This window comes from Trichoderma camerunense, assembly GCF_050948025.1.
Source record: "Trichoderma camerunense strain CBS 138272 chromosome Unknown V8C40scaffold_18, whole genome shotgun sequence".
Taxonomy (NCBI): Eukaryota; Fungi; Ascomycota; class Sordariomycetes; order Hypocreales; family Hypocreaceae; genus Trichoderma; species Trichoderma camerunense.
Window position 1 is genome coordinate 811,871 of NW_028145352.1, and position 26,243 is coordinate 838,113.

A 26,243-nucleotide genomic window follows, 5' to 3' on the forward strand; every position below is an offset into this window, starting at 1 on the left:
GCTAAATTAGTATTGAAGCGCTCTCTCAGGTATTGCCTGGGAAATACCTGGGTCACTCCGTATTCGTACACCCATTCGCAAGTATACCAAATTACCAATGCTTCGCAAAAACATCTTCACGTGGCAGTGCTGGTCCTAACAAGAACACGACCAGGCACTCAATTACTAGCTCATACAAATACTAATTGATGTCGCAAGATATGCACCAGTCAAGGCCCCTGGACGCGGTTGTGGAGAATGGCTGCAAGACAGACCGCTCTGTCAGTGTGGGCTTGTGTCCATTGTGGACTGGCGACTGGAAAAGACGGATCGAAACAAGAAAGAAAAGCGAGACTGAAGGTTGTTAAAGACGGGCACGGGCTACTACAGATAAAGCACATGCATACAATACAGCGGACAGACAGGCTGCTGAGACATAGCTGAGCTGAGCTGGCTTATAACGGCTACTGTACCAGGACACTTCAACGGCTGCATGTCACGACGCGATGCCGGGGTAACTCACCGCCCGCAAATCCAGACCAAACAATAAGCATCAGCCTCGATCGGTACCTGGCCAATTGACGCTGTTTTTAACCCTCAGGGCGGCTAACGACAGCGGATTGCGTGTGTTCCTGCGGCTCGACCGGGTTTCTCGTGTTCGCCGCGCAGCCAGATCGCCTGTTGCCGGGCCAACGCGCCACGCAAGCAATTTGTTTGGCTCGCCTTGCACAGCTGCAGCTGGTCCCACAGTGAGCATAGCATACCAGGACCAGAGACGCATGTCCCCATTCCCGCCTTTTAATCTTTATGCAGCTCAGCTCGGTTCAGTTTCTCAACTGCATCCAACTTCTTCACGACCTCTTTGCCGATTGTCGTGTTTTTTCTTTTTCTAACAGAAACGAACCAGGTCGCGCACAGCTTCAACCGAGATACAGCCAATCCGCATGGTCGTGTCTCGACACCGCTCCTTGTCGCCTTTGGCTTGAAGATTGGTAGTGCAAGCTGTGGCCCGCGTCTAGCAACATTCCAAAAGCTTAAGTCTAAAACACACGGAATTCCGCCGCATTACTCACAATGGACCGCCGTCCTCCCGGCTATAGTCTCCCGCCGTACGACGACGAGCTCGACTCGCCCACCGGCCATGGAGCCGCCGCCGTCAGATTGTTGACATCCGTGGAAGAGTCCCCAGACAGAAGCAGACCGTACGTAACACAAACGTCGCCAATGGCAACACCAACATTCCTAAATATGTCCTCTTCGTCCTCATCGACGTCGTCTTTGCAACCCAAGGACGCTTCGAAACACCAAGGATCCAACCCCGAGACGTCCACCATGGCTTTCGACGAGTGTCCAGGAGCCGCCTCGAGCTTGGAGACCAAGCAAGAGACGGAAATGCAAGCAGCAACCAAGGCGGATGCTCCTCTTCCTCCTCTTCCTCTCTCTTCTCCTTCTGTTTACAATCCCTTCCCCCATCTTGACGTTGCTGTCCCCCCTCCCCTCTACATCAAACAGGTTCGCAAGAACAACAATGCAAAGTTGCACAGTCCAAGAAGTTTAGCGCTCAATGACTCCCCAAACCTCGCTGAGGCTCTGCCATCTATCCCGGAGGGACCAAGTGAACGCTCCCGGCGAAGAAGAGGGAGTCTATCAGCATCGGACCAACCACCAGTTCAACCAGTTCAACCACCCCCCCAACCAGCCGCGGTCGACGTTGTCGCAGCGGAACCCGCTGTCAAAAAGATTAAGCCCACTGTTAGATGGAAGATCAAAAACTCACACGATAGGCCAATTAGTATGCGATCTCCCCGGCCTCAATATACTCCCAGCGTCGCATCCACCCACACTCGGACTGGGTCAATTCTGGACGATGCTCCTAGGATTCCGCCGCCAGATGCGTCTTACATGTCCTACGACACCAGGGACCCTTCTCACAGGCCGTGGTCACCAGCGTCCAGACTGACAGATTACTCTCGCCCTCCTGCGTCTCATGCTTCGTATGAACCCTCAGACATCAATGGCAGTCCTAGGCCAGGAACTCCGTCCTCTAGATATGGCGGCAGTCCGCGCCGGCCTCTCCCACCAGCGCCTCGCTTTGGCAACGCATCGCGCCAATCACAATTTACCGACGATATAACCGTCTCCATCCCCTTGGATCATCGCGAAGATGACGATGACGTCTTTGGCCCCGAGTCAGACCTGAGCGAATCTCGCCGTTACGACAACTACGAGCACGAGCAGTATGATCACTATGACGAGGATGAGAGGCACTATGGTGATGACCGCGACTCATACCACTCGGGTCAGGAGACATTGAGCGAGGAGCAGGAGTACTATGATAAGTACGAGCACTATGGACCTGCGCCTGATGGAGCGCAAGAGAGGCGTGGTGTCCGCGCTCCGCAAATGGCTAAAAAGGAAGTCCCGCTCATCAACGGTGAGCTGGTCTTGGAGTGCAAGATTCCAACCATTCTCTACAGCTTTCTCCCGCGCCGAGACGAGGTCGAGTTCACTCACATGAGATACACTGCTGTGACGTGTGATCCCGATGACTTTGTCGACAGAGGCTACAAACTACGACAGAGTATTGGCCGGACGACTCGAGAGACGGAGCTGTTCATTTGCATCACCATGTACAACGAAGACGAGATTCTCTTTACCAGAACAATGTACGCCGTCATGAAGAACATTTCTCATTTCTGCTCTCGATCTCGATCTCGTACCTGGGGTGAAAACGGCTGGCAAAAAGTCGTCGTCTGCATCATCTCTGATGGTCGTGAAAAAATCCACCCACGCACACTCGACGCCTTGGCTGCCATGGGAGTCTACCAGCATGGCATCGCCAAAAACTTTGTCAATAACAGAGCCGTACAGGCACACGTCTACGAGTACACGACACAAGTCTCGCTTGACTCGGACCTCAAATTCAAGGGTGCCGAAAAGGGCATTGTTCCGTGTCAAATCATCTTCTGCCTCAAGGAGAAGAACTCGCGCAAGCTCAACTCGCACCGATGGTTCTTCAATGCATTCGGCAAAGCCTTGAACCCTAACGTTTGTATTCTGCTCGATGTCGGAACTCGTCCCGGTGGCACTTCGCTGTACCATCTCTGGAAGGCCTTTGACTTCGATTCGAACGTTGCCGGAGCATGTGGTGAAATCAAGGCCATGAAGGGCAAATACGGATCATACCTGTTGAATCCTCTGGTTGCATCGCAAAATTTTGAGTACAAGATGTCCAATATCCTGGACAAGCCCCTCGAATCTGTGTTTGGATACATCACCGTGTTGCCCGGTGCCCTCAGTGCCTACCGTTACCATGCGCTACAAAACGACGAGACTGGCCACGGGCCATTGAGTCAGTATTTCAAAGGTGAAACACTCCACGGTCAGCACGCGGATGTGTTCACAGCCAACATGTACCTGGCCGAAGATCGTATTCTTTGTTGGGAGCTCGTAGCTAAGCGAGGCGAGAGATGGGTGTTGAAATATGTCAAGGGTTGTCATGGAGAAACAGATGTACCTGGTAAGTTATTTCTTGGGCTTCATCGCCCGTCCTGGTTCTTCAAACTAACGTAAAATTTCACAGACTCTGTTCCCGAGTTCATCTCTCAACGAAGAAGATGGCTGAACGGTGCCTTCTTTGCCGCCGTCTACTCCCTTGTCCAAATGCGACAAATTCTGCAGACTGACCATACCCTTGCTCGCAAGGTTCTCTTGTACATTGAGTTTGTCTACCAGTTTGTCCAGCTGCTCTTCACCTACTTCTCTCTCGCGAACTTCTACCTGGCCTTTTACTTCGTCGCTGGTGGTCTAGCGGATAAACGAGTCGATCCGTTTGGACACGGCATTGGAAACATCATATTCATTATCCTGAGATACACGTGTATCTTGCTTATCGCTATCCAATTCATCTTGTCTCTTGGAAATCGTCCACAAGGTGCGAGAAGACTCTATATGGGCAGTATGATTATCTACAGCATCATCATGGTTTACACGACTTTTGCCATCTTCTACATTGTCGTAAGGCAATTCACGGACAGTGACGGTGGTGTCTCGATCTCACTCGGTGATAACGTGTTTACAAATCTCATCGTCTCGTTGGCCTCGACGGTTGGTCTGTATTTTGCCATGTCGTTCTTATACCTCGATCCCTGGCACATGTTTACCTCGGCCGGCCAATATTTCCTTTTGCTGCCGAGCTATATCTGCACCCTGCAAGTTTACGCCTTTTGCAATACCCACGACGTCACTTGGGGTACCAAGGGCGACAATGTGATGAAGACGGATCTGGGTGGCGCTGTCGGCAAGGGTGAAACTGTCGAGCTTGAAATGCCCAGCGAGCAGCTTGATATTGATAGCGGATACGACGAGGCTCTGCGTAATCTTCGTGACCGCATCGAGGTTCCGGAGAAGCCCCCGAGCGAGTCTCAGTTGCAGGAAGATTACTACAAGAGCGTGCGAACTTACATGGTTGTCTCGTGGATGGTGCTCAACGCTATCCTCGCCATGGCCGTGTCCGAAGTGTACAGCGACAAGGGCATTGGCGACAACTTCTACCTTCGTTTCCTGCTCTGGAGCGTGGCGGGCTTGGCGTTGTTTCGTGCTATAGGATCAACCACGTTTGCCGTCATCAACCTCATCCACCTGATCGTTGAGGGCAGAATCCGCATGACGCTCAAGCTGCCGAGCTGGGCTGGCGGTATGGGCGAGAAGCTAAGCGAAACGATGAGCAGCGTGGGAAGCAGCATCACTAATACCCTTAGAACTTGATGCTGCTACTCCCTTTTTTCTTTGTTTTTCCTAGACGTGTATGGATTTCCTTGCTTTGTTTTCCACGGCTAATAGGTTTATATTACCTCCTCTGTGAAAGAGAGGCGGGTAGGGAGGTTGTCTGTTCTGCCTTTCTTCCTTCATACTTATAAGAGTGGTTACGGTCGACGTATACAAGTTGGGTGGAGGTATGATGATGATGGTCTGGTCTTGGTCTGTCTTTCGGGGGTGAAAGGGGGTCTTGGGATTGATGAGTTGCCTCTCTTTTGTCATGTGTTGAAGAGAGGCACAAACGTTTATTCATGTCGATAACTCTGTATGATGTATGTCTTGTCTATAATGAGGTTTTGATGGCTACTTATTTTCATGATGATTGATTGCGGCATCACGGTACGCTTGAATGAAGCTAAGTAGGTACTTTTGCTTTCCATTGCAATGGAAGAAATAGATTGTGAGTGCCAGAATTGGCGAAAGTAGCGGGTTCTCTTTCTAAGAGTAGGGAGGGTATTACACTCTTTGTCTCCGTCCATGGTGACAGTACTGTAAAGCATCGTGAGTGCCGTAATTATATCAGGTTGACTGGGCTACTCGTTAGTTCTACAACTAAGGTAGTTGCTGTCATGCTGTTGTAGGCTATACGTTAGAGGATGATTGGATAGGCTCATCAACGAAACTCAAAGGGTTATTTGGCCCTTTGATATCCCGCTCGTCAATCTCGTCGACGGCTTCGTCTAGAAGGTCAAGATCTTCAGACATAGGGCGGTTTTGGCTTAGAATGTCATGAATATGGAGATCTGTAAGAATGCCACTTTTACGGAGATGCTCGAAGCCAATGGTGGCAAAGACCGAGCCTTCACGAAGGAAATGACGGACAGACAACTCGACGGCGTCGAAGCTGCGTCCTGTTACTAATTTATTTCGCAGTTCCTTCATTCACCCATGTCGGTATCAATGGTGTCGTCTCTGTGGAGAGGGGAACTACGACTATTTGACCCAAATGTTCACTACAGTCGAGTTTATTGTCTGAGTTTCTGGCAATTAAGCCAACCCGATCGGTCAGAGGATGTGGCCATCATCGTCGATGTTGCTTCTGAACAAACGCCCGATCATCTTGCCTTGGTCGCTAATCGCAATCTCGCTGTGCCACGGCTTTTCCCACGTGGAGTAGACCGCGATTCTGCGTTTGAAGAGGGCCATCTGTAATTGCATTCACTTCACTATTGGGTTATGCGAACAGGGACGGACAGGAGCTGGTGGATCAGTAAGTTGTTGAATGTATTTCTCTTACAGGAGATCAAGAAGTTTAGGTTGAGGTCAGTGGAGCATCCGGGCTCATAACCTGTTGAATTGAAACGAAGTTTGTGATGAAATTGATTGAACTACATAGAGGATGTTGACCGCATTGTTGCGCAAATCAACCGACTGCTGGGTATCGAAGAAGAGACTTGATCGCCAATGCAGTTTCGGGGGTGTGTTGAGGGAAACTGGCACCGGTTACGTCAATAACGTAAACCTCCAGTATATAAATAGGTAGCCACAGACATCCCATGTAGATCAGTCAAATTCATCATCAACTTCATTTCAATTCAACATGAGCTATGTCGCAGCCATTTGCCACGACTTTGGGATTGTACTGCTCGCTGCCACGCAGTTGTGCATGCGTTGCCGGGATCAAAATCAGTGGGCAGGTCGGTGAATAGATTTCCAGGAAACTTTTTTGGTTTCGGAACCTTTATATCAGTCGGCATGCTGATGTGAAGTTCAGCCTCATTGCCTAATGGAATAAACTTAGGATTCCCCTAGCCTACGGTGTAATCGGCCTTTACGGCCACTGCTTGAAGCAGTATCATCATCATCGCTGTCGTCGTCTTCTTCTTCATCTTCGTCGTCGCTGCTGGTGCTGGTTCTGGCTCCGGCTCAGGTTGAGGCTCTTTCTCCGGCTCAGGTTGAGGCTCTGGCTCTGGCTCCGGCTCGGGTTCTTGTTCTTGTTCTGGTTCTGATGGCGATGGCGATGGCGATGATGATGAAGGAGAAAGAAAGACTAAACTTTCACAGACAATTTCCAAGTGCGTGCAAACTGAAGTTTGGTCCAAAGGTAGGAGCAATGACTTTAATGGCCAAAGTCAATGTCACCCTTTTGGACTTCGCCAGTTCTGCGGACTGGCGATTCAAGAATAAAACTTGTAAAGTAACAGACACCAGCATTCTAGGAACGGGCATTATAGGACTGGCCTAATACAAGAGAAAGACGTCAAAGCTACGGTAGAAATTAATAAAGGAAGTTGTTCATCAAGGAGCTTATATAGCTGCGGAATGTAAATACGAGACATTCATACATTTCACGTCCTGCCAAATGCAACCCTGTGCACTTGTTGTGAACTCTTCAATGTTTTGATATGTTATTTACTTTATTTATTCTCAGTCTTTATTTTATACACAACGATGAATGAGATGCTTTCAGTTGATATTCCAACGCCATAGTGATTTACCCAAAAGATCAATTCATCTTTTTAATTTATTCATCCCATCCAACTCTTTCCTTGCGTGTTCTTCTCTACTCCTCTTCAGGCTCCTCTTCTTCCGCAACCTGTCATCAGTTAGCATCATGTAACACAACATCTTAGGGATATAAGAACTCACATTGTCGTGGAAGTTTTGTCCATCGGTAGTCTCGTTGATGAGACCAACACGAATACAGAAATCACCAAACTTCTCTCCCTCCTGTCTCTCGAGCGCATAACGCTTGAGCAGGGCCCTCATGATTGTCAGAATCTCATCCTCCTTGATGCTTGCACGGTACAGCTTGTTCAGACGCTGGCCGTGGTAACCACCGCCAAGGTACATGTTATAAGCACCGTAAGCCTTGCCAACAAAGGCGACTTCAGCAAGCCAGGGACGAGCACAGCCGTTGGGGCATCCAGTCATACGCATGACGATGGAATCTTGACGAAGGCCGTTCTCTTCGAGGCAAGCCTCGAGCTTGGTGATCAGCACGGGCAGGTAACGTTCCGACTCAGCCATTGCGAGACCGCAAGTGGGGAAGGCGACACAGGCCGATGAGCTGAGGCGCAGGGCAGAGAACTGGAGGTTGTCGAGCTTGTACTTCTTCATGAGATCCTTCATGGCAGGGACATCTTCGTCGGCAACGCCACTAAGGACGAGGTGCTGGTTACCAGTTAAGCGGAACTCGCCCTTGTGAATCTTGGCAATCTCGCGCAGACCAGTCTTCATCCGGAAGTCGGGGGTATCCTCAATACGACCGTTTTCGATGAAGAATGTAAAGTGGTTGACGCCAAACTCGTCCTTCTGCCAGCCAAAGGTGTCGACGTTGCTCTTGAACTCGAAAGCCTTGGGTGCTTCGAACTTTTGACCCCACAGATCCTCAACCTTGCCCTTGAAAACCTCGACGCCCATGTCGTCAATGGTGTACTTGAGACGGGCGTGCTTTCGGTTCTTACGGTCACCGTGGTCACGCTGAACAAGCATAACCTTCTCGCAGGCGAGGTGGATCTGCTCCTTGGGGACATAGCCAAACATGCGGCCAGTTTGGGGATAAGTCTTCTTGTTGTTGTGAGTAGCACCCATACCACCACCAGCAAGCAGGTTGAAACCCTCCAAAGTGCCATCCTTGTTTACGATGGCGATCAAACCAATGTCGTGAGCATAGACATCAGTGTCGTTGTGAGGAGGGATAGCAACTGTGATCTTGAACTTTCGAGGCAGATAAGTAGGGCCATACAGCGGCTCAAAGTCTTGGACAGCATCACCGGCAACCTGTACCTTCTTTTCATTCTCATCAGCGATCCAGATTTCATGGTATGCACTCGTAGAAGGCAGCAAATGGTTGCTGATCTTGGCAGCATAAGACTGAACTTCCTCATGAAGCTTGGACTTGGAAGGCAAAGAGCTGCACATGACGTTACGGTTCACGTCACCGCAAGCAGCAATCGTGGTCATGAGAGCACGGTTGATGGCCTGCATGGTGGATCGTAGCTTGCCCTTGATGACACCGTGGAACTGGAAGGTTTGGCGAGTAGTGAGCTTCATCGTCTCGTTACCAAGCTTGCTGCTGATGTCGTCCATCTGGATCCACTGTGCGGCTGTCGCAACACCACCGGGCAATCTGCAGCGAACCATGAAGCCATAGGCAGGCTCCAGGCCCTGAGCCTTTCTCTCATCACGGACATCACGGTCATCCTGGAGATAGGTGCCGTGGAACTTGGTCAGCTGAGAGTTGGCGGCTGAGATGGCTCCGGTGGATGTATCCCTCAGCTCCTCTGCAATGGTGCCACGGAGGAAGTTTGACTCAAGCTTGATGTCTTCGTTGGTAACTGGCGGCGGCTCGTCAGGGAGACCGTCGACCTTGTCCACACCGAGCGCCTGCCACAGCTTGGGCTCCCACTCCTGGTAGCCGGTCTGGAAGCTGTCCGGATCTTGGTCATCTCCTAAGCCAATGTCCACAAACCGCTTGCCGCCCAGGTTGCCCAGAACTCTGTCAAGATCCTTGGCAGGCTTGTTGTAGTAGATCTTGTCCTCCTTTCGCGGCCAGTAGTGGCTGTCACCCAAGCCAAAGACGGAGTAGTTGACGCCAGCCAGGTCGAGGTCGGTGTTGTCCTTTACAGCATCCCAGAAAGCCAATCCGTTTTGAGGGAACTCTCCCTGTCCGGCGGTGGAGGTGATGAAGACGATGTTTTCCTCGCTTGGCAGATCCTCAACGGGGTAATCTTCCATAGCCATCGCTGCTGTCTTCAAGCCACGAGCTCTACCTCGGTTGGCCAATCGCTTGGCGAGTGTGCTGCCGTTACCGTTGTCAGAAGCAAACAAAATGGTCAGAGGAGCGCCAAGAAGGCCTTCGAGAAGCTGGTTGTAAGCATCCTTTGCCTTCCTCTTCTGTGCAGCCCGGACCTCAGTTCCAAAGTCCTGGCCAAGGTTGGCAGCAAAGCTAGGCTCCTTCTTCATGATTTGAGTCAGTTGGTTGTCTCGAGCCAGGAAAGCCTTCAGCTCTTGCTTGAGGAGCTCCGAGTCCAGGGAAAAGGCGGGCTCGCCCTTGGCCTCGTTATCAGGGTTCCATCTGTAGAGAGGCCAGTATCCGGCATCCACAGCCTTCTTGGTCTCTTGCAAAACGGTGAGAGGAGAGTCAGTCTCGCCAAAGTAGGGCAAGTAGGCCAGGACAACTGATGGGCCGTTGAACTTGTCTGCCTCGAGCAGTGCTTGCAAAACTTGAGTGTATGAGCTGTAGACAGCGGTGGAAGCCACGTAGACATTGCCAAAGTTCATCGCGTACAGACCGATATCCTTCTTCCTGCGGTTGGCATCGGCCACGGCCTTTTCGGAGTAGGGAGTTGAGTCAATAATCAGCATGTTCACATTTTCACCAGACGCAAGAACATGGTGAACACCAGAGTTGCCGAGATCGTAAGCCCAAGCATCAGAGCCCATTAACCAGAGAGACTCCTTGCGGAAAAGATTACGGTTCGTGAGAAGCTTCTGGGCTGCCGGTGAGCCATCTTCTTCTAACTTTGCAATAACGTCATCAGAGATCACGTCGGACTTGGCCTGGTCATCAGAGTTGACGGCCCATCGCGCCAGCCAACTCTTCAGTGCTTCAGTAGCAGCCCCAGTGCTGCTTGCTGCTTGCTTAACCTCGGCCACAAATCTGGTTCGCAATTCCTTGCGGGCCAATAGAGAACCGAAGCCGAATTCGGGGCTGGCAGCTACAGTGGCAGAAATACCGGCATTTTGAGATTCTAGGGCATTGGCAATGTAGGTTCTGCTGCCGAAAAGCTGGTCAAGAATTTTGGAATAAGCAACCTCGAGCTTCGGGGCCTCCACGCCAGCTGCAATTGGCTCGCTGGGTCCCTCCTTGACACCAACTTCTAGGTTCTGTATGGGCTGCGCAGCCGTGAGATTTTGAACAATGCCACGCAGAGCCTGAGTGGTGGCCTCAGGGGCAATGTATCCCAGTTGGTGGCCAACAATGGTCTCAACACCACCAGGGCCGCTCTTGATAGAGGACAAAACATCAATCAACAAGGGACCCCATTTGGTTGTCTTTCGGTGAATCTGCTCCAAGACGGCGATCCTCTTAATCGACTTGGGAATGCTCGCCACGAGCTTGGAGCCAATCCAGGGTCGGTACAGGCGAGGTGTAAGAATACCAATCTTGGCATAAACGTCGTCAGCCTTAGCACTGTCGATGGCTTGAGCAAAGGAACCGGTATCGGAGCCAAAGATGAAGAGACAGTTCTCCGCATTGGCAGGTCCAGTGTATTCAAAGGCATTGTATTGTCTCCCAAGAGCCGTGTTCAGCTGTGCCCAAATGCGAGTGGCGCATACATAGACATCTTCGGATGTCACCTGGGGAGCAGCAATCTCAACAGTAGTGGCAACTGATGAGGATCCGGTGGGGGTGCTGGAGCTGCTCGCCTGGCTGGTCTTGGCGGACAATTCAGATACTGCTTTCGAAGCGAGACTGGCGGTCGACTGCTGAAGGGTCGAGGCTTTGTCGACGGTGCCAGAAGACTCGGCCTCCTGGTGGTCTGAGGAAACGGCAACATGTCCGTCATCGGCGTACAGCCCAGAGGCCTTGATAGTGCCAGCCTGGAGTCTCCTGACAGTATCGATGTCAAGGACAGCTCTCACTACTGAGAAATCTTCTAGGCCAATGGGCTCATCCCGAGCTGAAGTGTCTGGAGAGAAGAAATGGATGACAGCCTTGCTAGTGCGCAGAGCTAGGGCATGGGCGGTGATGGCCATATCCTGCGCCTCCTGAAGAGACTCGGACTGCAGGAAGGTCCAGCCTGAGTTTCTGATGGAAGTGATGACAGAGAAGTCGGCAAAGCCGCGGGGCTGTAGGGAGACATGAAGGACAACAGGGTAGTTGGCGAGCTTGTAAAGATGAGAGATGGAAGGGAGTAAGATAGAAGAAGTCGTCGTGACAGAGACGAGCTTGCCTGACCGAGCAGGAGCAAAGACAGACAGCAACGGGTCATTGTTGTGACGAATATGTTGTATCTAGAAATCGGGTTGTGGTTAGTGAGCTCTTATTGCTTTTTGACTTTTTTTCGGACTGTCGGCGGACCAGGATCGGGTCGTCGTCATTGTAGTGGGTTGAATATGTAAGTGGGTAAAAGAGCGAAAAAAGACAGAAACAACAAGCATGGGCAGTCAGACACTCACCTCAGGGATGGTATCTTCAGTAGCTGCAACAATTCCTCGGTCCTTGCGGCCAGCAAACCGCTTCAAGTGAGAGGAAAACTCAGAGTCGGCAGCCAATGAAGGCTGGACAGAAATGACGACATCGCTGGAGAGGTAGGCGATTCTCGCAGCTACACAGACGAAAAAGCAACAGAGAAACAACAGGTTAGCCCAGTTTCGAGGAGATAGATGTGTCTACAATGAAATTCAAGAAGAAGTGAGGTGGTAGAGAGAGAAGATATCCCCATCATCCATAGCAGACACAAACTTACCAGCCTCTTCAGGCGTGCGGATGTGAACCGAGGTCGCCATGCCCGTTTTCGTCGTCGGCCTCTAGGATCAATCCAACACTTTTCGAGATTATGATCCCTAAAAGATGGAAAGAAGAGGCAAGTGACGATGGATAAAGAGGAAAGAAAAGGGAGTGAGGGAGAAGTAAAAAATTGAACAGGCCCTTAGGAAGAGGCCTAGTGAACGACGATGCGAGAGGAATGGTGAGTTATAAGATGACTAGTCCACCAATTCAACAAGCCATGTCACCCTCAGCCGATGCCGTTACCGTCTGCTTCTCGTTTTCCCTCTATCAATCGCAGCTGTTCTCCCCTAAGCTTTTCTTTTCCTTGAGCCACAACCATGTCTCGAGGCTCCACTGACTGCCTCAGCCAAATTTCCATTCCCCGCAGAAGCCCGAGTTTTGGAGGATTGCGTGATCGCTTAGCGCTTGGAGGTCTGCACAGTCTTGCGTGGGCGCCACCCGCCAAAGGGCAGCCATAGGGCAGCCATAGGACGGCGGCGATGGCGAAATCGCTCTCTGACAAATCCCTGCCGTCAGATTCGTTGCGGTGCGACGTGGGAATGTTGAGGCGTGGGAAGAGCGGATAATTGCTGGGTTTTGGAGATGGAGTTTTACGGTGCAAAGATGCACTGAGCACTAAGGCATCAGGGTTGCTTAGATTAGTTAGATAAGCCAGAACAAGGTAGAACCAAAAGACACGATAAGTTGTACTGACACTGACTGACACAGGCTGCCTACAATTGCCCATATACGACAGTCTACTCCGTCTCAATCCCGTAAATAGTGCCAAAACATACAAAATCTTGATCCTCACAAACAAAAAGCACATCGTTGCTTGCTCGCTGACGCCATCAACACTAAACCCAGTTCAGCACCTGATGGACCGCCGCTCTCGCCGCAATCATGCCGCATTGCCTCTATTCCAACAGCTTGTTTGACCATCCATCATTCATCCATTCGTTATTAGACTGCACCGGACCCTGGATTAGCCCTTCTGGCACCGTCCTTGCACCACCTTGGACCCATCAAAGCTCCCTCCGACTTCCGTCTCTCCCCCAAAGGCACCGACGAGCCGAGCCCACACTCACGTCCTCATTCGCTCATTCGTTCATCCGCCAGACTCCAACGCCCGGTAACGGCTGGCAGCCAATCGTTAGTACCTCCGAATGCCGAGCGATTTGCATGGCCCGGCCCTCGGCGTCTTCTCTGCCTGCCCAAGGCCCCCAAATAAGCATACCGAATAGTGCTATTAATTATTGTATTAAATAAGGCCACGCTCGTGACTACCCAAAACAGTGAAAACCCAACCGTGCCGAGATTTTTTCTCTCGATGATGAATCGCGGGGTTCCGATCGCGTCATTTCGTACCCCAGTCTTTCCATTCACATCATGTCTTTCCATCCCTATTGTTTCATCCCTCTCCCTCAACCTCAGTAACTGAAGGACTCTCTATCTACCGAGTATCCCTTTCATACTTCGCCAGCCAGAGTTGCTACCGTGCTGGGCTTCCGGCTGCTACCACCCTCAACCCATTCTCTCGCCTCAGAGTAATCCATCCAGTAGTTTCGTCCGAAAGACACCATCAGTCGACCGAGCTGGCCCTTTCGTCCTTCACCGTCAGGCAGGTCCGCGGCAAAAGGACCCACGTGATCGTCGACGCCAGGTCCTTCAAGGATCATCAGTTGCATATACTTCTGCAGCACCTGGCGTGCATAGTTCATGACGACCAGACTGAAGTAGACTCTGATCAGGGTCAAGCCAGTGATCAAGAGCATGCTGGCGGCTGTCTCTTGAGGTACAACATCGCCATGCACGGCAGTTTCGCGACGGAGACCCTCCATACCCTCGGCAACCATATCAGGCAGACTGGATCCGTTTGATGAAGCAGTGGCGAAGTACCAGTCCATTCCAAAAGCCACTGTAGAAGCGCCGTTGATGATGGCATCGATGACATACAGCCACGCCAGGGCCAGACATTCGAACGGGCTCTGCTTTCGGATATGCGGGATCAGGTAGACGAGGAGGCCGAGAACGCCAATACAGTAGACGTAAGTCGTAAGCTGGAAGAGGGAGAGCTGGAACCCGGTAAGGATCGCAAGAAGACCGTAAACGCCCGTAACCTTGTTGAAGACCAGTGCCAAGGAAATCAACTCAGTGCCAGTCTGCAGGCTAATGAGGCCGAAGAGGGTCTAATCGCGACTGTCAGTACCATGATTTCATCTTCTTCATCGCTTGAACCATCTCCCGACGGACATCTCCTATCAAAAAGAGGGGGAGAGGGAGAGAGGGAGAGAGAGGATTCCACGTGTGACCTACCTTCGGCCGAGGTATCCGCAGATACAGCCTCGTAAATTTGGACATTATGAACAGAACTCCCGTCGCGATTGTCGTCTATAGTGATAAAAAATAAATCAAACAAGTCTATCGCAAGAATAGACAAGAAACAAACTGAAGACGCCGAGAGATAGAGGATAACGGGAGAAGCGTTGAGATCTTGAAAGTTTCGGCGACGGCGGAGATGATTGCGACAAGGAGAGCCTTCCAAGCGCGCTTAGCTGGATCTGTGCACAAGGGTCCCACAACGGCAGTCATCCAGCCAGTCAGATCGGGGCCAAGCTGACACAATCACATGATATATCACATGAGCCTGCTTCAGCTCGGGAAGCCCGTAGCGAACCAAAGCGAGGCCTCTTGGGCAGGGCAATTTTTTGTCGCTGGGCGCAGATCCACCATCACGTCACCGGGCGAACCTCCGTGCCTGTAACCTGTAGCTTTGTACCTTTCAGCCGTGGTGACTTTGCCCAGGCTTTGTTTGACAGTATCTCGTCTATCCAATGGCATGAGCAGCTACACGCACATCATCATCACACTCTGTTGCATTTAATCGATCCACTAAATCTGCTGTTCCTCTGCAGACTGCCAATTCGTATTGTTGTTTGGTCATTAGCAAGGTTCTTGTGGCTTTAGCCAAACTTCCTCTGTGCGGTATATACATACCTTAGCTGAAGCTATTATTACACCGGGCGGTTCCGGATGAGGAGCTCTATTTTGCGGGAAGCCAACAACCTTTGGATTCTCAATAGACCTGCAACACGAGTACCAGTTTCATCTTTTATTTCCACAGCCTACCTGAACAAAGCCTTCTATTCAGTTAAACGTGCCCCGTTAGCACGCACTAACACCCAGCTCCTGTACTCCGCAGAAACCCTACCCTGCAGCCGCCGCATCTCAAACTTGGGCCGTATATCATCACCACCCTCACATCCACCAATTCGAACCATGGCTAGCAATGCACCCAATGCCGCGGCTCTCATCGAGTCTGCAAAGAAAGCTGCCGCGTTTCAAGCTGTCGAGGACCACCTCTCTCCCACTGACAAGTTCGTCGGGATTGGATCTGGCAGCACTGTCGTCTATGTGGTGGAAGCTATTGCGGCCAAGGGGCCAAGCTTTTCCGCCAACATGACCTTCATTCCCACAGGCAGCCAGTCAAAGGGTCTGATTAGAGCAGCTGGATTGAGACTGTGCAACCTGGACGAGCGCCCTGTTGTGGACGGCGTGTCAGTTGCTCTGGACGTTGCCTTTGATGGTGCAGATGAGGTTGATGAGGATCTAAACCTCATCAAAGGAGGAGGCGCATGCCTCTTCCAAGAGAAGCTTGTCGCCGTAGCGGCTAAGAAGTTCATTGCAGTTGCGGGTGCGTCAATATCTTACTATCTACTATGGTTTGTCCCTTGTCGACTAACATCTTGTATAGATTCTCGCAAGCAATCACCCCGGTTATGCACCAAGTGGAAGACTATTCCTATCGAGGTCCTCCCCCTTGCGGCTCCGGATGTCTTGAACCGTCTCAAAGCCATGGGCTCCCCCAACCCTGTTGTCCGTTCCGGCCTACCCAGCAAAGCTGGTGAGTGCGTGACTGACAATGGCATGTGGATCATCGACGCTCCTTTCCCGCCACTGTTACTTCCCAAGGATCTGACGGCGGAGGTGGACGGCAATGGTAAGAACGGAGCTTGGGAAATCGGAAAGCTGGCCGAGGAGCTGGTCAAGCTTCCTGGCATTGTGGAGATTGGCCTCTTCCACGGATTTAATGGAGTTCAGGCTGTTGGTCTGGGCAAGCAATTCCAAGCACAGAAGCCGGTTGCAGCTTACTTTGGCACACCGAGCGGCGATGTCCAGGTACAAAATGCAGCATAAGAGTACAATAAAAGAGATGGGATCAAGCATCTGAGACGGGAGAATAAACATGCATGGATAGGAAAAAGTCACACAATATCTTTCTCTTCCACTAGCGGGATGATGACAAGGAGTCAAAAAGAAGTTGTAGCGCTTAATTCAAGCAAGTAAAAGATTATTAGTATATGTATAAACGATCGTGGGCACGTTGTCCCCGTTGCAGGTATTATACAAGTCCCATGCACTGGCCAAATTTCGAATTGATATCCTATTATTAGGCATTGATGCATCGTGACTGTGAAGCGACGCTGAAATGGGGATACTGGTCGGGTGTCTTGGTCGGGCGTTTCAAATTCTATTACGGACTCAACATGATGGCTTAGCACGAGCAACCCTCCTGGGGAGGCGCTGTTGTGTTCGTCCGCACATCAATCACTGTGAGAGAAGTGTTAGTTGGAATGCTACCAAAGAGTAATCGGGACGCAACGGCATCATCCGTGCTAATGAGGTAGATATAGGGGGAGAGAGAAGAGAGAGAGCGAGAAAGGGGCTTACTTTGGTTGGTTGCTTGGGCAGCTGCATCGGAGCCTTCCATGCCAGGCAGTGCCTGTGCTATCCTCTTGAAGAGGTTCTGTACGTTGTGACCAAGCTTGGCACTTGTCTCAACAAATCTTAGACCTTGTCTCTTGGCTTCCTCCTCTCCCTGCTGGGTTGTGACCTCTCGCTTGTCGTTAAGATCGGTCTTGTTGCCTACCAGGACAATGATAACATCGTTTCCTCTCTCTGCCCGGACGTCATCAATCCACTTCTTGGTGTTTTGGAATGATTTTGCGTCTAGGAAAAGATATGCGTTGTTAGTCTACGATGCGAATATGGTGGGGCTTCACCGCGAGTTTGGGGGAGGGGGGGTTCTGGCGGTATAAAGGAACAAGGCAGAGGATTCCTTACTAGAGATATCGTAGACGACAACGGCAACGCTCGAGTCACGGATGTATGAAGGGATCAAGCTTCGGAATCGCTCCTGGCCTGCGGTATCCCACAGTTGTAGTCGTACCGTCCGATCCTCGAGATACATGGTCTGAGTCCACATGTTAGGCTCGTCCACCGGCAGCTTAGCTTGAACGGGTCGGGGTTTCGTACCTTGGAGAGGAAATCGATACCAATGGTTGCCTGATACATGTTGTCGAACGAGTCGTACATGAATCTGGTAATCAGGGACGTCTTGCCCACTGTGCCGTAAACTCGGTCAGTCACCAAATCGACAGATATAGTGTGGAGCCGGACAAGAGACACATACCGCTTTGTTCCCCTAAGAAGACCAGCCTGAATAGAAATGAGTATTAACGACTGGTTCGGAGTCAATGAATGGGCAAACGGAGAACGCATACTTGAACTTCTTCAAGGGGTTGTTGTAGGATCCTCCGGTTTGCGCCATGGCTGCTGCTGTTCCGTGTAGTGGCGTGTGATGCTTGCTTGGAGATTCCGAGGCTGCCAAATCAAGGCCAGTTGGGTTGCTTTCTGAGGGGCAGAGGCAATGCTTGCAATTGTTTTGCTGCTAGGTATTGCTGGAAGCTGAGTTCTTCTTGCTGCAAGACAAAGGCCTCGGTCGTCTCTGGTATCGATCTCTTGTCTTTTGGCTCAAGCTGGAAATGTTGGGCAACCCGAAAGGAGGTGACAATGATAATGACCGCCACCAGGCTCCGGGTTAATAAATAGCAGGCAAACCAAGAGCCACTTTGGGTTGGACAGCAGAAGAAACTCGGCCTCCGCATGCCCCGCTATCCTAACTGTTCTATACGCCCCCTCATTGGGACTAGCGTTCGAATGTTGTCTTTTTCCAGGCTTGCTTTTTTGGCATGAGCAGTAAAAAGCAGGGACGAAGTACAATGTACTTTTCCATTTGGTGGGGGACCCGCTAAAAAATCTCGAGAAAAGTTGCCGATAAGATTCGATTGCCCAAAGTAAATTTGCGACTGGGACATCCTACTATTGACTTGAAGGTGTTCAAGCATCACGACTCATATCCTCAAGTCAATTGCACAAAAGAAACAAAATGCCTGTCCTTAGGTCGGCCACTGCCGGCTCTGGCGAGGCGCCCAAGCAATTCAACCAGCCCTCCAGAAAGGGAAAAAAGGCATGGAGGAAGAACGTGGATGTGACAGAGGTGGAAGAGGGCCTGCAAGAGGTCAACGATGAGATTATCCGAGGGTATGGAGTTTCCACGCTTGAAGCCTCTCTGCAGGGACTTATGCTAACATCTTTGGCAGTGGTGTCATTCGAGAGAAGGCGTCCGAGGATCTCTTCACCATCGACATAACAGGCGACTCCAAGATCCCCCAGAAATTCCCCAAGCACGTCAAGAAGGGTCTCAAGGCCGACGAGATCATCAACAAGCGCTCCGCCGTGCCCGCAGTCTCCATGCGCAAGAGGCCCAGCGACAAGACCACCGATGGAGTCGTTCCCGCCAAGCGCCAGCGCACAGATTGGGTCTCCCACAAGGATCTGGCCCGTCTAAAGAAGGTTGCCGATGGACATCACGAGAATACCGTTGCCGTCAGAGACGCCACGTTTGATCTATGGGATGCCCCTGCGCCAGTGACACAAGATCCCACGGATTTCCTGCCTGAAAAGATTGAGGCAAAGGTTCCAAAGTCTATGAAGCTGAAGCCCCTCTCTCTTCTCGCCAACGGGAAACAAGCTCCCGCAGTGCCGAAGCCCACAGGAGGATACAGCTACAACCCTTCTTTCCCGGAGTACGAAAGTCGACTTGCTGAAGAGAGCACCAAGGCTCTTGAAGCCGAGCAGAAGCGTCTCGAAGCTGAAGCTGCCGAAGCCGCGAAATTAGAGGCCGCAGCAAAGTCAGCAGCGGAAGCAGATGCCGCAGAGGAACGGGCCAACATGTCGGAGTGGGAGGAAGATTCTGAGTGGGAGGGCTTCCAGTCCGGCGTAGAGGACGAGAAACCCAGCGCAAAGCAGCCCAAGCGCAAGACGCAAGCCCAGCGAAACCGCATCAAGCGCAGAAAGGAGGAAGAGCAACTGGCACAGCACAAGGCCAACATGAAAGCCCGCCGCGCGCAGGAGCAGCGCATCAAGAAAATCGCCGCGGAAGTCGCAGAAAAGGAAAAGAAAAAGGCCCTCGAGCTGGCCAAGGCCGCCGAGCAAGACTCGGATGCTGACAGTGAGATTGGCGAGGAAAAGCTGCGGAGGAGGCAGCTGGGCAAGTACAAGCTTCCGGAGAAGGACCTGGAGCTTGTTCTGCCGGACGAGCTGCAGGAATCCCTGCGACTGCTCAAACCCGAGGGAAATCTGCTCAAGGACCGATACAGGAGCTTGTTGCTCAGAGGAAAGGTGGAGAGCCGAAGACATATTCCATTCAAGAAGCAGGCCAAGACCAAGGTTACGGAGAAGTGGACGCACAAAGACTTTGTTCTGTAAATGGACTGATGATGAATTTTTCTTTTTTTTTTTCTTTCTCATTTCTTGGTTTGCATATCCCTTTGAATTTCTTTTCCTTAAATAAACAGACATTAGATCATGGCGTCGTAATATTTTCTTCAATAAAAACGGCTAAGAATGAAGACGCTTCCTCTACTATTTACTACACTTGAATGATATAAATCTCACGTCCATGCACAGATATCCAACCTCCCATCCCAAAACCTGACACGTCCCTATAAATTTTGTATTCCTCCTGGGAATCTGAAAATATACACCTGACCTCAAGTCTTTTGCAGTTTAACGCTGACTGACGAACGCGTTTGTGCAACTATTAATTTATTCCGCTTTTTGATTGTGATATCAATCGCTTCAAAAAGCCACAAGATCTAGAAATCCAATTGTCAGTGCTCAGCTCAAGATGAACGGATTGAATCGGATCAATAATGAATAAAACATACCTCTACCGAATAATCCTCGCTTCATCCAGTCCATGGCCATCAAGCTCCTTGTCCGGAAGCTCACGCTCTGCGCAAAGTAGACCGACCTCCAGGCATACACGGCCCACAGCCCACCGGCCATGCTCCAGCCCTCTCCCAGGTCAAAGACGGCCGAGTTTCCGATATATGCCAGGCTGCCCAAGTGGCGGTATTCGAATGCCTTGTAGACGGCGGCGTCCAGGTCGCCATCTCGAATGTCGTTTGCCAGCATTGCGTCTGAGATTTTAGCCATCTTGTTGAATTTGTGGGCGAGGTACAATCCCTGCTGATGGGCACGCTGAGCTGTGGCCGGTAGCGACGTCAGCTTGCTGTCAATCTGGTTCAAGAGCTCCCGAAGCTCGCCAAAGTCAAGGGTTCCGGATTGATCCTTGTCGAATTCGAAAAAGAGCTTATCAAGACGCTTGAGATGGTTGACCGCCTGTGGGAAGCGCTTCTTGACGTCCTGTGCAACTTGTCGCCAGTCGGAGAAGTGCAGTTGAAGCGTCTCCGGCTCAATCCCACGCGACCACGCGAGCTTGCGGAGAAAGCTCACGATGCTGTCGGCAACGTTGTTCTGGACGGTGGAACAGTCGCCAATGGCGTAGACATCGCCGAGAGGAGCACCGTTGAGGCGGAGGTGGGTGTCCGTTTCTAGCGCATGTCGGTTCGTCTGGACGTCGCCCAGCTTCTTGGCCAGCTTCTGGGATAGAGCAGTCGGAGAGACGCCGGTAGACCACAGGCAAAAACCAATTGGGAGCTCCTTGGTGATCACAGACCCGTCCTCTTGTTTCTGGCTAAAGATGATCTTATCAGGCTGAACCTCCTTGACTCGTGAATTCGTCAGAACTTCAACCTGGTCACGGGCAAACCGCTCCTCTGCATATTTGGAAACTGTCTCGTCGTACGTGTTTAGGATATGACCTCGGCTCTGGATTATATGGACAGATATCTCATTTCGCAATAGACGAGGGAAGTGGCGAGTTAAGTCCTCATTTAAAAGATCATAGAGCTCAGCGGCGAACTCGACGCCAGTCGGCCCACCGCCGCTAACCACGAAAGAAAGCAACCGCTTGCGCTCCTCGTCCGATGTAGTAGGCAAGCAAGCAAGCTCGAGATTCTGGATGACCTTGTTTCGAATCATCCGCGCATCGTTAATATCCTTGAGGAAAAAGGCATTCTCTAGCCCCTTGACGCCATGAGGATTCGTTGCGGAACCGACGGCAATGACTAGCTTATCGTAGGGAACGTAGAAGCGGACCTCCTTTCCCTTGTGATCAAGCTGAGATACCTCAACCAGCTTATGGGAGAATTCGACGTCCTCTGCCTTGGCACGTATAAAATGGCCGTTGACGCGGGCTAGTATCCGTCGAATGGGCTCAACCAGAGAGCGCAGCTCCAGAGTGCCCACGGTAGCAGACGGCAGCATAGGGGTGAAGAGGAAGTAGTTGGCGGGAGAGATGACTGTGACGTTGTAGTCGTCCGGGTTCAAATCCTTGAGAAGCGCCACGCCACCCCATCCACCGCCCAGGATAACAAGCCTGGGCTTGGTCTTGGCCTTGGCCTCATCGTCATCGATGTAGACCTCTGCGATGGGTAGGTTCTTGGGGCCGCCGCGGCGAGGCTGCAGCGCGAGTTGCGAGACGTCAATGTCGCTCTGCGTGCCGTGTTCCTTGTACGTGCTGGCATCGTAGAGGAAGAAGGCAAAGACGCCGCCTCCCACGACGGTAATAGAAATGCCAACCCACGCCGCCGCTCGGTAGAGGAAATTAAGCAGCCATGACTTGCGCTGGGGCAGCGGCTTTCCCGACAAGGCGCGAGAGAAGACGAGGCTAAGTCGAGGGTGTGATTGCAACTGGGGTTGCTCGATCGAATTGGCTGCCAAGGGGGTTCGTCTAGTTCGAGGGTAGAGCTTGGAGAAGGCCCGCAGCTGCGAACATGTCGCGGGGAGGGTCGTTCGAGAGCTGAGGGAAAGACGCTGCTTGGTGATACTGCCCGCTGCTAGGCGAAGTGATCCCAGCTGTGCTGAGGCCAGAGGCATAGTCAACAACGAATCAATGGAGTCGACGCGATTACTTCATGGAGGCCCAAAGCTGTGCCTCGCGCCAATTGATTGCTGGGAATTCGAATACAGATAGCTCGAAGCTTGTGTGTCACGTACCCTGGCGAGTGGTGTTACAGGTAAGGTACTAGGTTAGTAGTTGAAAGTCGGACAAAGGAGAAGAAAGAAGTTGTTTTCTGCTTCTTGGTGTATCAACATGTGACTTGGTACTATATCCAACAGTGAGAGATTTATCATGGTTGGCCCTTTGTGCTTGATATAGGCTACTCTGGATATGCCGGGCAAAGCTCATGGCGTCATAGCTTCCCAGGAATGGACACTAACTGATGTTCAGGTCCCCACTGGATCTTGAAATAGCGACCAGGAACGCCGCCTGTGCCAACTAATCGGCCCACTGAATCCGAGTTGGAGGGGAATTAATTGTCCATGTCCACGGACTTGTCGATTTTGATGTCACGGCGCGATTCGGCATCTCAACACCGTAGTGGACATGATTACTCAATTACTACGTATGTTGATGCGTATAATTGGAGATTGAATGACCACTTGATGAATTGTTTATTACTATTAGTGCGTGTCCGTATATATATGCACTCGAACTCGATGCAATGCTATAATTATGAGGCTAGGAAGCCAAGACGCAATGAAAATGCTCGCGACATATACCAACTAAAAGGGCCGAGAAAATAGAAAAGAAAAACACAATGCCAGCTAGACAGGGGAAAAAAGGAAAAAGTCTGCCTCTCGCAGCCAGAATATCGCTCGCCGGCGTGTGCAGGATCCATATTCAGTCATCGCGCACCGGAAGTCGGCCCTTTGAGCTTCGGCCTCGCGGAGATGCCGCGGTCGCCGACGTCGGTTTCGTCCCGGCAGCTCCTCCGACAGGCTGCGTACAAGCTTCAAGGACAGCTTCAAAATGATGGTTCTCCATATCGTTCAATGTAGTTGCCGCATGCCATGTAAAATCATCCACCGATGCTTTCACCTCACTTCATTATGCAAGCATTCATTCACACGCGCACTCACGCAGTTCATGTACACCCATGTCATCACCATCACCATCATCGAAACATCATCGTTGCTAGGAGCAAGCACCAGTTATTCCACCAGGCCGAAAAAGCGAATACTGGCCTCATTGTATAATATGCAAGTAGTGTCATGTATAATGGTAGAATGCAGGCCGCTCAGCAGCGAAAGTATCTCTTTTCAACCCAACGCTGCTCTGCATGGGGAAGGAGATTGCAAACCACGGCCGTGATTTCTGGGAATACCGTCATCAACCTATGCAAGCCAACTTTTCCTGCGGAATAAGTTGCCAAGACGATACGTTCTAGTGCAACGCCGTGGTCGACCAGAACTTGAACTGCCATCAGAGCTGCTCCTCCACTAGCCATCTGCGTATCTAGTAGTAGCACGCTCTCATGCTTGTGGATATCTTCGGGAAGGCGCAGGTAGTGGAGTTCGGGTTCGCCAGTTGAATAGCTGGACTGGATCAGGAGCCTGCCTGTTCTGCAGTCCGGGATGGTTTTTCTAAGGGCTGGCTCAAACGCCGACCCTCCTCGGAGCACAATCACAGCGCTAACTTCTCCCTTGGGTCGTAAACCTTTGTACGTATAACCAGGTGGCGTCTCGATGGACGCTTCTTCGAACTGGACGTTGTTCAGAGCCCTGTAGTCAAGTCAACATACACCACCCTCTAGGCCAAACATGCCTCTCTAGACTTACTGTTCAATGATCAAGGCGGCAAGGCGATCGAAGTAGAAGATGAAGTCTTCGGCCGACGTGTCTATGTCCTGAAGAATCGTGTTCATGAACTTGATTTGAGGCCCCTCGCTCATGACTACGACACGGTCGGATAGAGGCTCGTCTCTGTCTCTGACCTCAAGCCTAGCCAAAGCCTCACGATGATGAGTTGACTTTTCAAACAACTTCTTTTCAATGAATTGGACCATCATATCTTTAAATTGCCACTTAGTAAAATTGTTCACCAAAAAAAAAAAAACACATGGAAAGATCTCATGCAGGAATCGGCTTAGACTCACCAAGTGCCACTCGGTTCTCGATTCCTCTGGGTACGATTAAATCCGCTACTTTGCGTTGTGGCTCGACGAACTGATTCACAACAGGTAGGCTGTGGTAAGCGAAGAGATCCACCTTATAGGCAAACTGCAGCTTGACATGGAAAGCTCACCTTTTCAAAATTGGGTTTCACGAAAGCGAACCATTGCTTTATGCAGCCCTCGACATCTCGACCTCGCTCCCGAACATCTCGAACAACTAGCATAAATGGTGAGCACTTGCACTTGATGGCAACTCTACGGGCAAGGAAGATGCCTACTTCTCCGCGACAGGCAGGTATCTGCATCAGCATCACAGTAGATCTAAAGCAAAGTCAGATTCTATCTGATGCTACCATCCGTGAGGCTGACTTACTCCCATATCACATAATTCACGAACCCGCGGATCGTAGAGGGCAAAAATGCCTTCCAAAACGAGTACGTGCGGGGAATAGATGGATGTGGTGTGTTCTAGTCGTGCATGCTTGGCGAAAGAATATACGGGAACCTCTGCTCGCTTTCTGCAGACGTTGGGTTAATGAGTGTGTCCAAAACCTGTCTCATTAGGTAGTAGGTCATGGTTACCCAGCTTTCAGATCTCGTAGAGTGTTAATCAGAGCATCGAAATCAATGGCCTACGTAAGTGGTCTAAGCGACTGATCTTTGACGGAGATTGAGAAACGGCATCGAATCCAGGGACGTACATCTGGTGAGTCGAAGTCGTACTCATTGGCAAATGCCAGTTTGGATTGGGCAGGGGTCAATGTCTTATAGAACGAGTCCTGATTTGTCGTTAGCCACGGCATTTCGAATCTCCACGCTTCTCCTAGAGTGTTCATGCCATGGATAGAATGACAACCCAGGGCAGGTTGAGCTGCTTCACTATCGTCTGAGATAGCGTCGACTTGCCGGAGCCCGAGCTGCCAGCGACGGCGATGATGCTAACATCTGCCCATGGCGGAGAGTAGTAAGCTCGCTTCTGAACCGTGACATGGCTCTCGAGCTGCGACATTTCTACCGGCCAGGACGTGATTTGGGCTGTTGGCCGACAGGTAGTTGTTACGAGCAAGGTCAAGCACAGGGTTACGCTTTTGCTTTTATCCTAGGTAGGGTACAAGAGTAGATGAAGTGGGAAGTGGCTCGCGTGATCCACCCCGCGAGTTTTTGCTGGCGCCAGTACGAGGACCGTACAGTAATAGATTGCTGCTGAGATTTGAAGTGAGAGAGAGAGAGAGCTGAGAAGCGGTTGCGAGAACAAAGGCGACAAGCAAAGGTCGATGTCGATAGATAGAACAGATGGCGGAGCAGATCAGATGTAAACTGACGGTCAGGGTGCAGGACAAGAAATCTTATCTGGCTGCAGTCTTGCTGTAGCCCACCGGAATCGAGGCTTCGAGGGCGTGGGACGGAGATGGCCGCTTCTACAGCTGGCCCGCTAACGTAACGGCGGATAGACCCCATCAAGCGACGCTTAAGCCGCCCTGATAGGTCTGATAGGGCTTGGTGAGGCACAAGCACCTAAAGTAAAGTAAGCATGTGCCGGACAGCTAACGCTCACATGGTCGGCGGCGTCTAGGCAGAGGCGGCTAGGGCTTTTGGCAGCCTGGGAGGAAGCTGTGAAGTGAGGCTGCTGGCGGATGGAATGACTTAGTGTGCAGAGCTGAACATGGTGGTTGTTGGCTTTTGATCAGCCAGCCTCGTCTCGTGCTCCCATTTCTCTGTACCGTGCCTTGCGTCCTTTGGCTGGCCGAAACATGCTGCCAAATAGGAGGCGAGGGACATGCACCAAGCTACGAGCT

At 51.2% G+C, this 26,243-nt stretch overlaps 8 protein-coding genes across 8 annotated transcripts; 3 read left to right on the forward strand and 5 right to left on the reverse strand.

The window, feature by feature from the left end:
* Nucleotides 1-1,881: 1,881 nt before the first annotated feature.
* V8C40DRAFT_277091 (chitin synthase class II) lies at nucleotides 1,882-4,746 on the forward strand (the record flags this gene model as incomplete). Its single annotated transcript, XM_083220927.1, has 2 exons — nucleotides 1,882-3,499; nucleotides 3,563-4,746. The coding sequence occupies 2 exons, from the start codon at nucleotides 1,882-1,884 to the stop codon at nucleotides 4,744-4,746; spliced, it is 2,802 nt and encodes a 933-aa protein (XP_083069634.1).
* Nucleotides 4,747-7,263: 2,517 nt separating this feature from the next.
* On the reverse strand, nucleotides 7,264-12,370 carry V8C40DRAFT_82161 (sulfite reductase (NADPH) subunit beta). Its single transcript, XM_083223480.1, has 4 exons — nucleotides 12,216-12,370; nucleotides 11,926-12,074; nucleotides 7,387-11,760; nucleotides 7,264-7,333 (listed from the first exon to the last, which is right to left on the reverse strand). Exons 1-4 carry the CDS (start codon nucleotides 12,253-12,255, stop codon nucleotides 7,301-7,303), a joined length of 4,596 nt encoding a protein of 1,531 aa, XP_083069635.1. The 5' UTR covers nucleotides 12,256-12,370; the 3' UTR covers nucleotides 7,264-7,300.
* Nucleotides 12,371-13,387: 1,017 nt separating this feature from the next.
* V8C40DRAFT_82190 (Inositolphosphorylceramide synthase subunit Kei1-domain-containing protein) lies at nucleotides 13,388-14,718 on the reverse strand. Its single transcript, XM_083223481.1, has 2 exons — nucleotides 14,555-14,718; nucleotides 13,388-14,427 (listed from the first exon to the last, which is right to left on the reverse strand). Exons 1-2 carry the CDS (start codon nucleotides 14,597-14,599, stop codon nucleotides 13,708-13,710), a joined length of 765 nt encoding a protein of 254 aa, XP_083069636.1. The 5' UTR covers nucleotides 14,600-14,718; the 3' UTR covers nucleotides 13,388-13,707.
* Nucleotides 14,719-14,967: 249 nt separating this feature from the next.
* Nucleotides 14,968-16,638, forward strand: V8C40DRAFT_254278 (ribose-5-phosphate isomerase RKI1). The gene is made up of 2 exons (XM_083217780.1): nucleotides 14,968-15,932; nucleotides 15,993-16,638. Exons 1-2 carry the CDS (start codon nucleotides 15,272-15,274, stop codon nucleotides 16,433-16,435), a joined length of 1,104 nt encoding a protein of 367 aa, XP_083069637.1. The 5' UTR covers nucleotides 14,968-15,271; the 3' UTR covers nucleotides 16,436-16,638.
* Nucleotides 16,512-18,195, reverse strand: V8C40DRAFT_254281 (Rab family GTPase YPT6). The gene is made up of 6 exons (XM_083217781.1): nucleotides 17,803-18,195; nucleotides 17,712-17,737; nucleotides 17,555-17,643; nucleotides 17,363-17,492; nucleotides 16,970-17,248; nucleotides 16,512-16,849 (listed from the first exon to the last, which is right to left on the reverse strand). The coding sequence occupies exons 1-6, from the start codon at nucleotides 17,847-17,849 to the stop codon at nucleotides 16,794-16,796; spliced, it is 627 nt and encodes a 208-aa protein (XP_083069638.1). The 5' UTR covers nucleotides 17,850-18,195; the 3' UTR covers nucleotides 16,512-16,793.
* Nucleotides 18,181-20,029, forward strand: V8C40DRAFT_254283 (ribosome biogenesis protein Nop53/GLTSCR2). The gene is made up of 2 exons (XM_083217782.1): nucleotides 18,181-18,622; nucleotides 18,682-20,029. Exons 1-2 carry the CDS (start codon nucleotides 18,468-18,470, stop codon nucleotides 19,847-19,849), a joined length of 1,323 nt encoding a protein of 440 aa, XP_083069639.1. The 5' UTR covers nucleotides 18,181-18,467; the 3' UTR covers nucleotides 19,850-20,029.
* V8C40DRAFT_254285 (uncharacterized protein) lies at nucleotides 19,898-22,681 on the reverse strand. The gene is made up of 2 exons (XM_083217783.1): nucleotides 20,311-22,681; nucleotides 19,898-20,238 (listed from the first exon to the last, which is right to left on the reverse strand). Exons 1-2 carry the CDS (start codon nucleotides 22,364-22,366, stop codon nucleotides 20,222-20,224), a joined length of 2,073 nt encoding a protein of 690 aa, XP_083069640.1. The 5' UTR covers nucleotides 22,367-22,681; the 3' UTR covers nucleotides 19,898-20,221.
* An 890-nt stretch (nucleotides 22,682-23,571) lies between these two features.
* Nucleotides 23,572-25,456, reverse strand: V8C40DRAFT_269407 (uridine kinase family-domain-containing protein; the record flags this gene model as incomplete). The annotated part of the gene is made up of 9 exons (XM_083220079.1): nucleotides 23,572-24,055; nucleotides 24,113-24,344; nucleotides 24,430-24,499; nucleotides 24,579-24,664; nucleotides 24,726-24,768; nucleotides 24,821-24,965; nucleotides 25,030-25,079; nucleotides 25,149-25,226; nucleotides 25,301-25,456. The coding sequence occupies 9 exons, from the start codon at nucleotides 25,454-25,456 to the stop codon at nucleotides 23,572-23,574; spliced, it is 1,344 nt and encodes a 447-aa protein (XP_083069641.1).
* Between the last annotated feature and the right edge of the window lie 787 nt (nucleotides 25,457-26,243).

Excerpts from the sequence above, each read along its gene's own strand:
- V8C40DRAFT_82161 (XM_083223480.1), bottom strand. The coding sequence starts at position 12,255 with ATGGCGACCTCGGTTCACATCCGCACGCCTGAAGAGGCTG. Across the intron at positions 11,761-11,925 it reads CTGAAGATACCATCCCTGAG|ATACAACATATTCGTCACAA; the intron begins GTGAGTGTCTGA and ends CCCGATTTCTAG. Across the intron at positions 7,334-7,386 it reads GACAAAACTTCCACGACAAT|GTTGCGGAAGAAGAGGAGCC; the intron begins GTGAGTTCTTAT and ends AACTGATGACAG.
- V8C40DRAFT_82190 (XM_083223481.1), bottom strand. The coding sequence starts at position 14,599 with ATGTCCAAATTTACGAGGCTGTATCTGCGGATACCTCGGCCGAAG. Across the intron at positions 14,428-14,554 it reads TGCGGATACCTCGGCCGAAG|ACCCTCTTCGGCCTCATTAG; the intron begins GTAGGTCACACG and ends AGTCGCGATTAG.
- V8C40DRAFT_254278 (XM_083217780.1), top strand. The coding sequence starts at position 15,272 with ATGAGGAGCTCTATTTTGCGGGAAGCCAACAACCTTTGGATTCTCAAT. Across the intron at positions 15,933-15,992 it reads GAAGTTCATTGCAGTTGCGG|ATTCTCGCAAGCAATCACCC; the intron begins GTGCGTCAATAT and ends CATCTTGTATAG.
- V8C40DRAFT_254281 (XM_083217781.1), bottom strand. The coding sequence starts at position 17,849 with ATGGCGCAAACCGGAGGATCCTACAACAACCCCTTGAAGAAGTTCAA. Across the intron at positions 17,249-17,362 it reads TGTCGTCTACGATATCTCTA|ACGCAAAATCATTCCAAAAC; the intron begins GTAAGGAATCCT and ends ATCTTTTCCTAG. Across the intron at positions 16,850-16,969 it reads TGCCCAAGCAACCAACCAAA|TGATTGATGTGCGGACGAAC; the intron begins GTAAGCCCCTTT and ends CTTCTCTCACAG.
- V8C40DRAFT_254283 (XM_083217782.1), top strand. The coding sequence starts at position 18,468 with ATGCCTGTCCTTAGGTCGGCCACTGCCGGCTCTGGCGAGGCGCCCAAG. Across the intron at positions 18,623-18,681 it reads AACGATGAGATTATCCGAGG|TGGTGTCATTCGAGAGAAGG; the intron begins GTATGGAGTTTC and ends CATCTTTGGCAG.
- V8C40DRAFT_254285 (XM_083217783.1), bottom strand. The coding sequence starts at position 22,366 with ATGCCTCTGGCCTCAGCACAGCTGGGATCACTTCGCCTAGCAGCGGGC.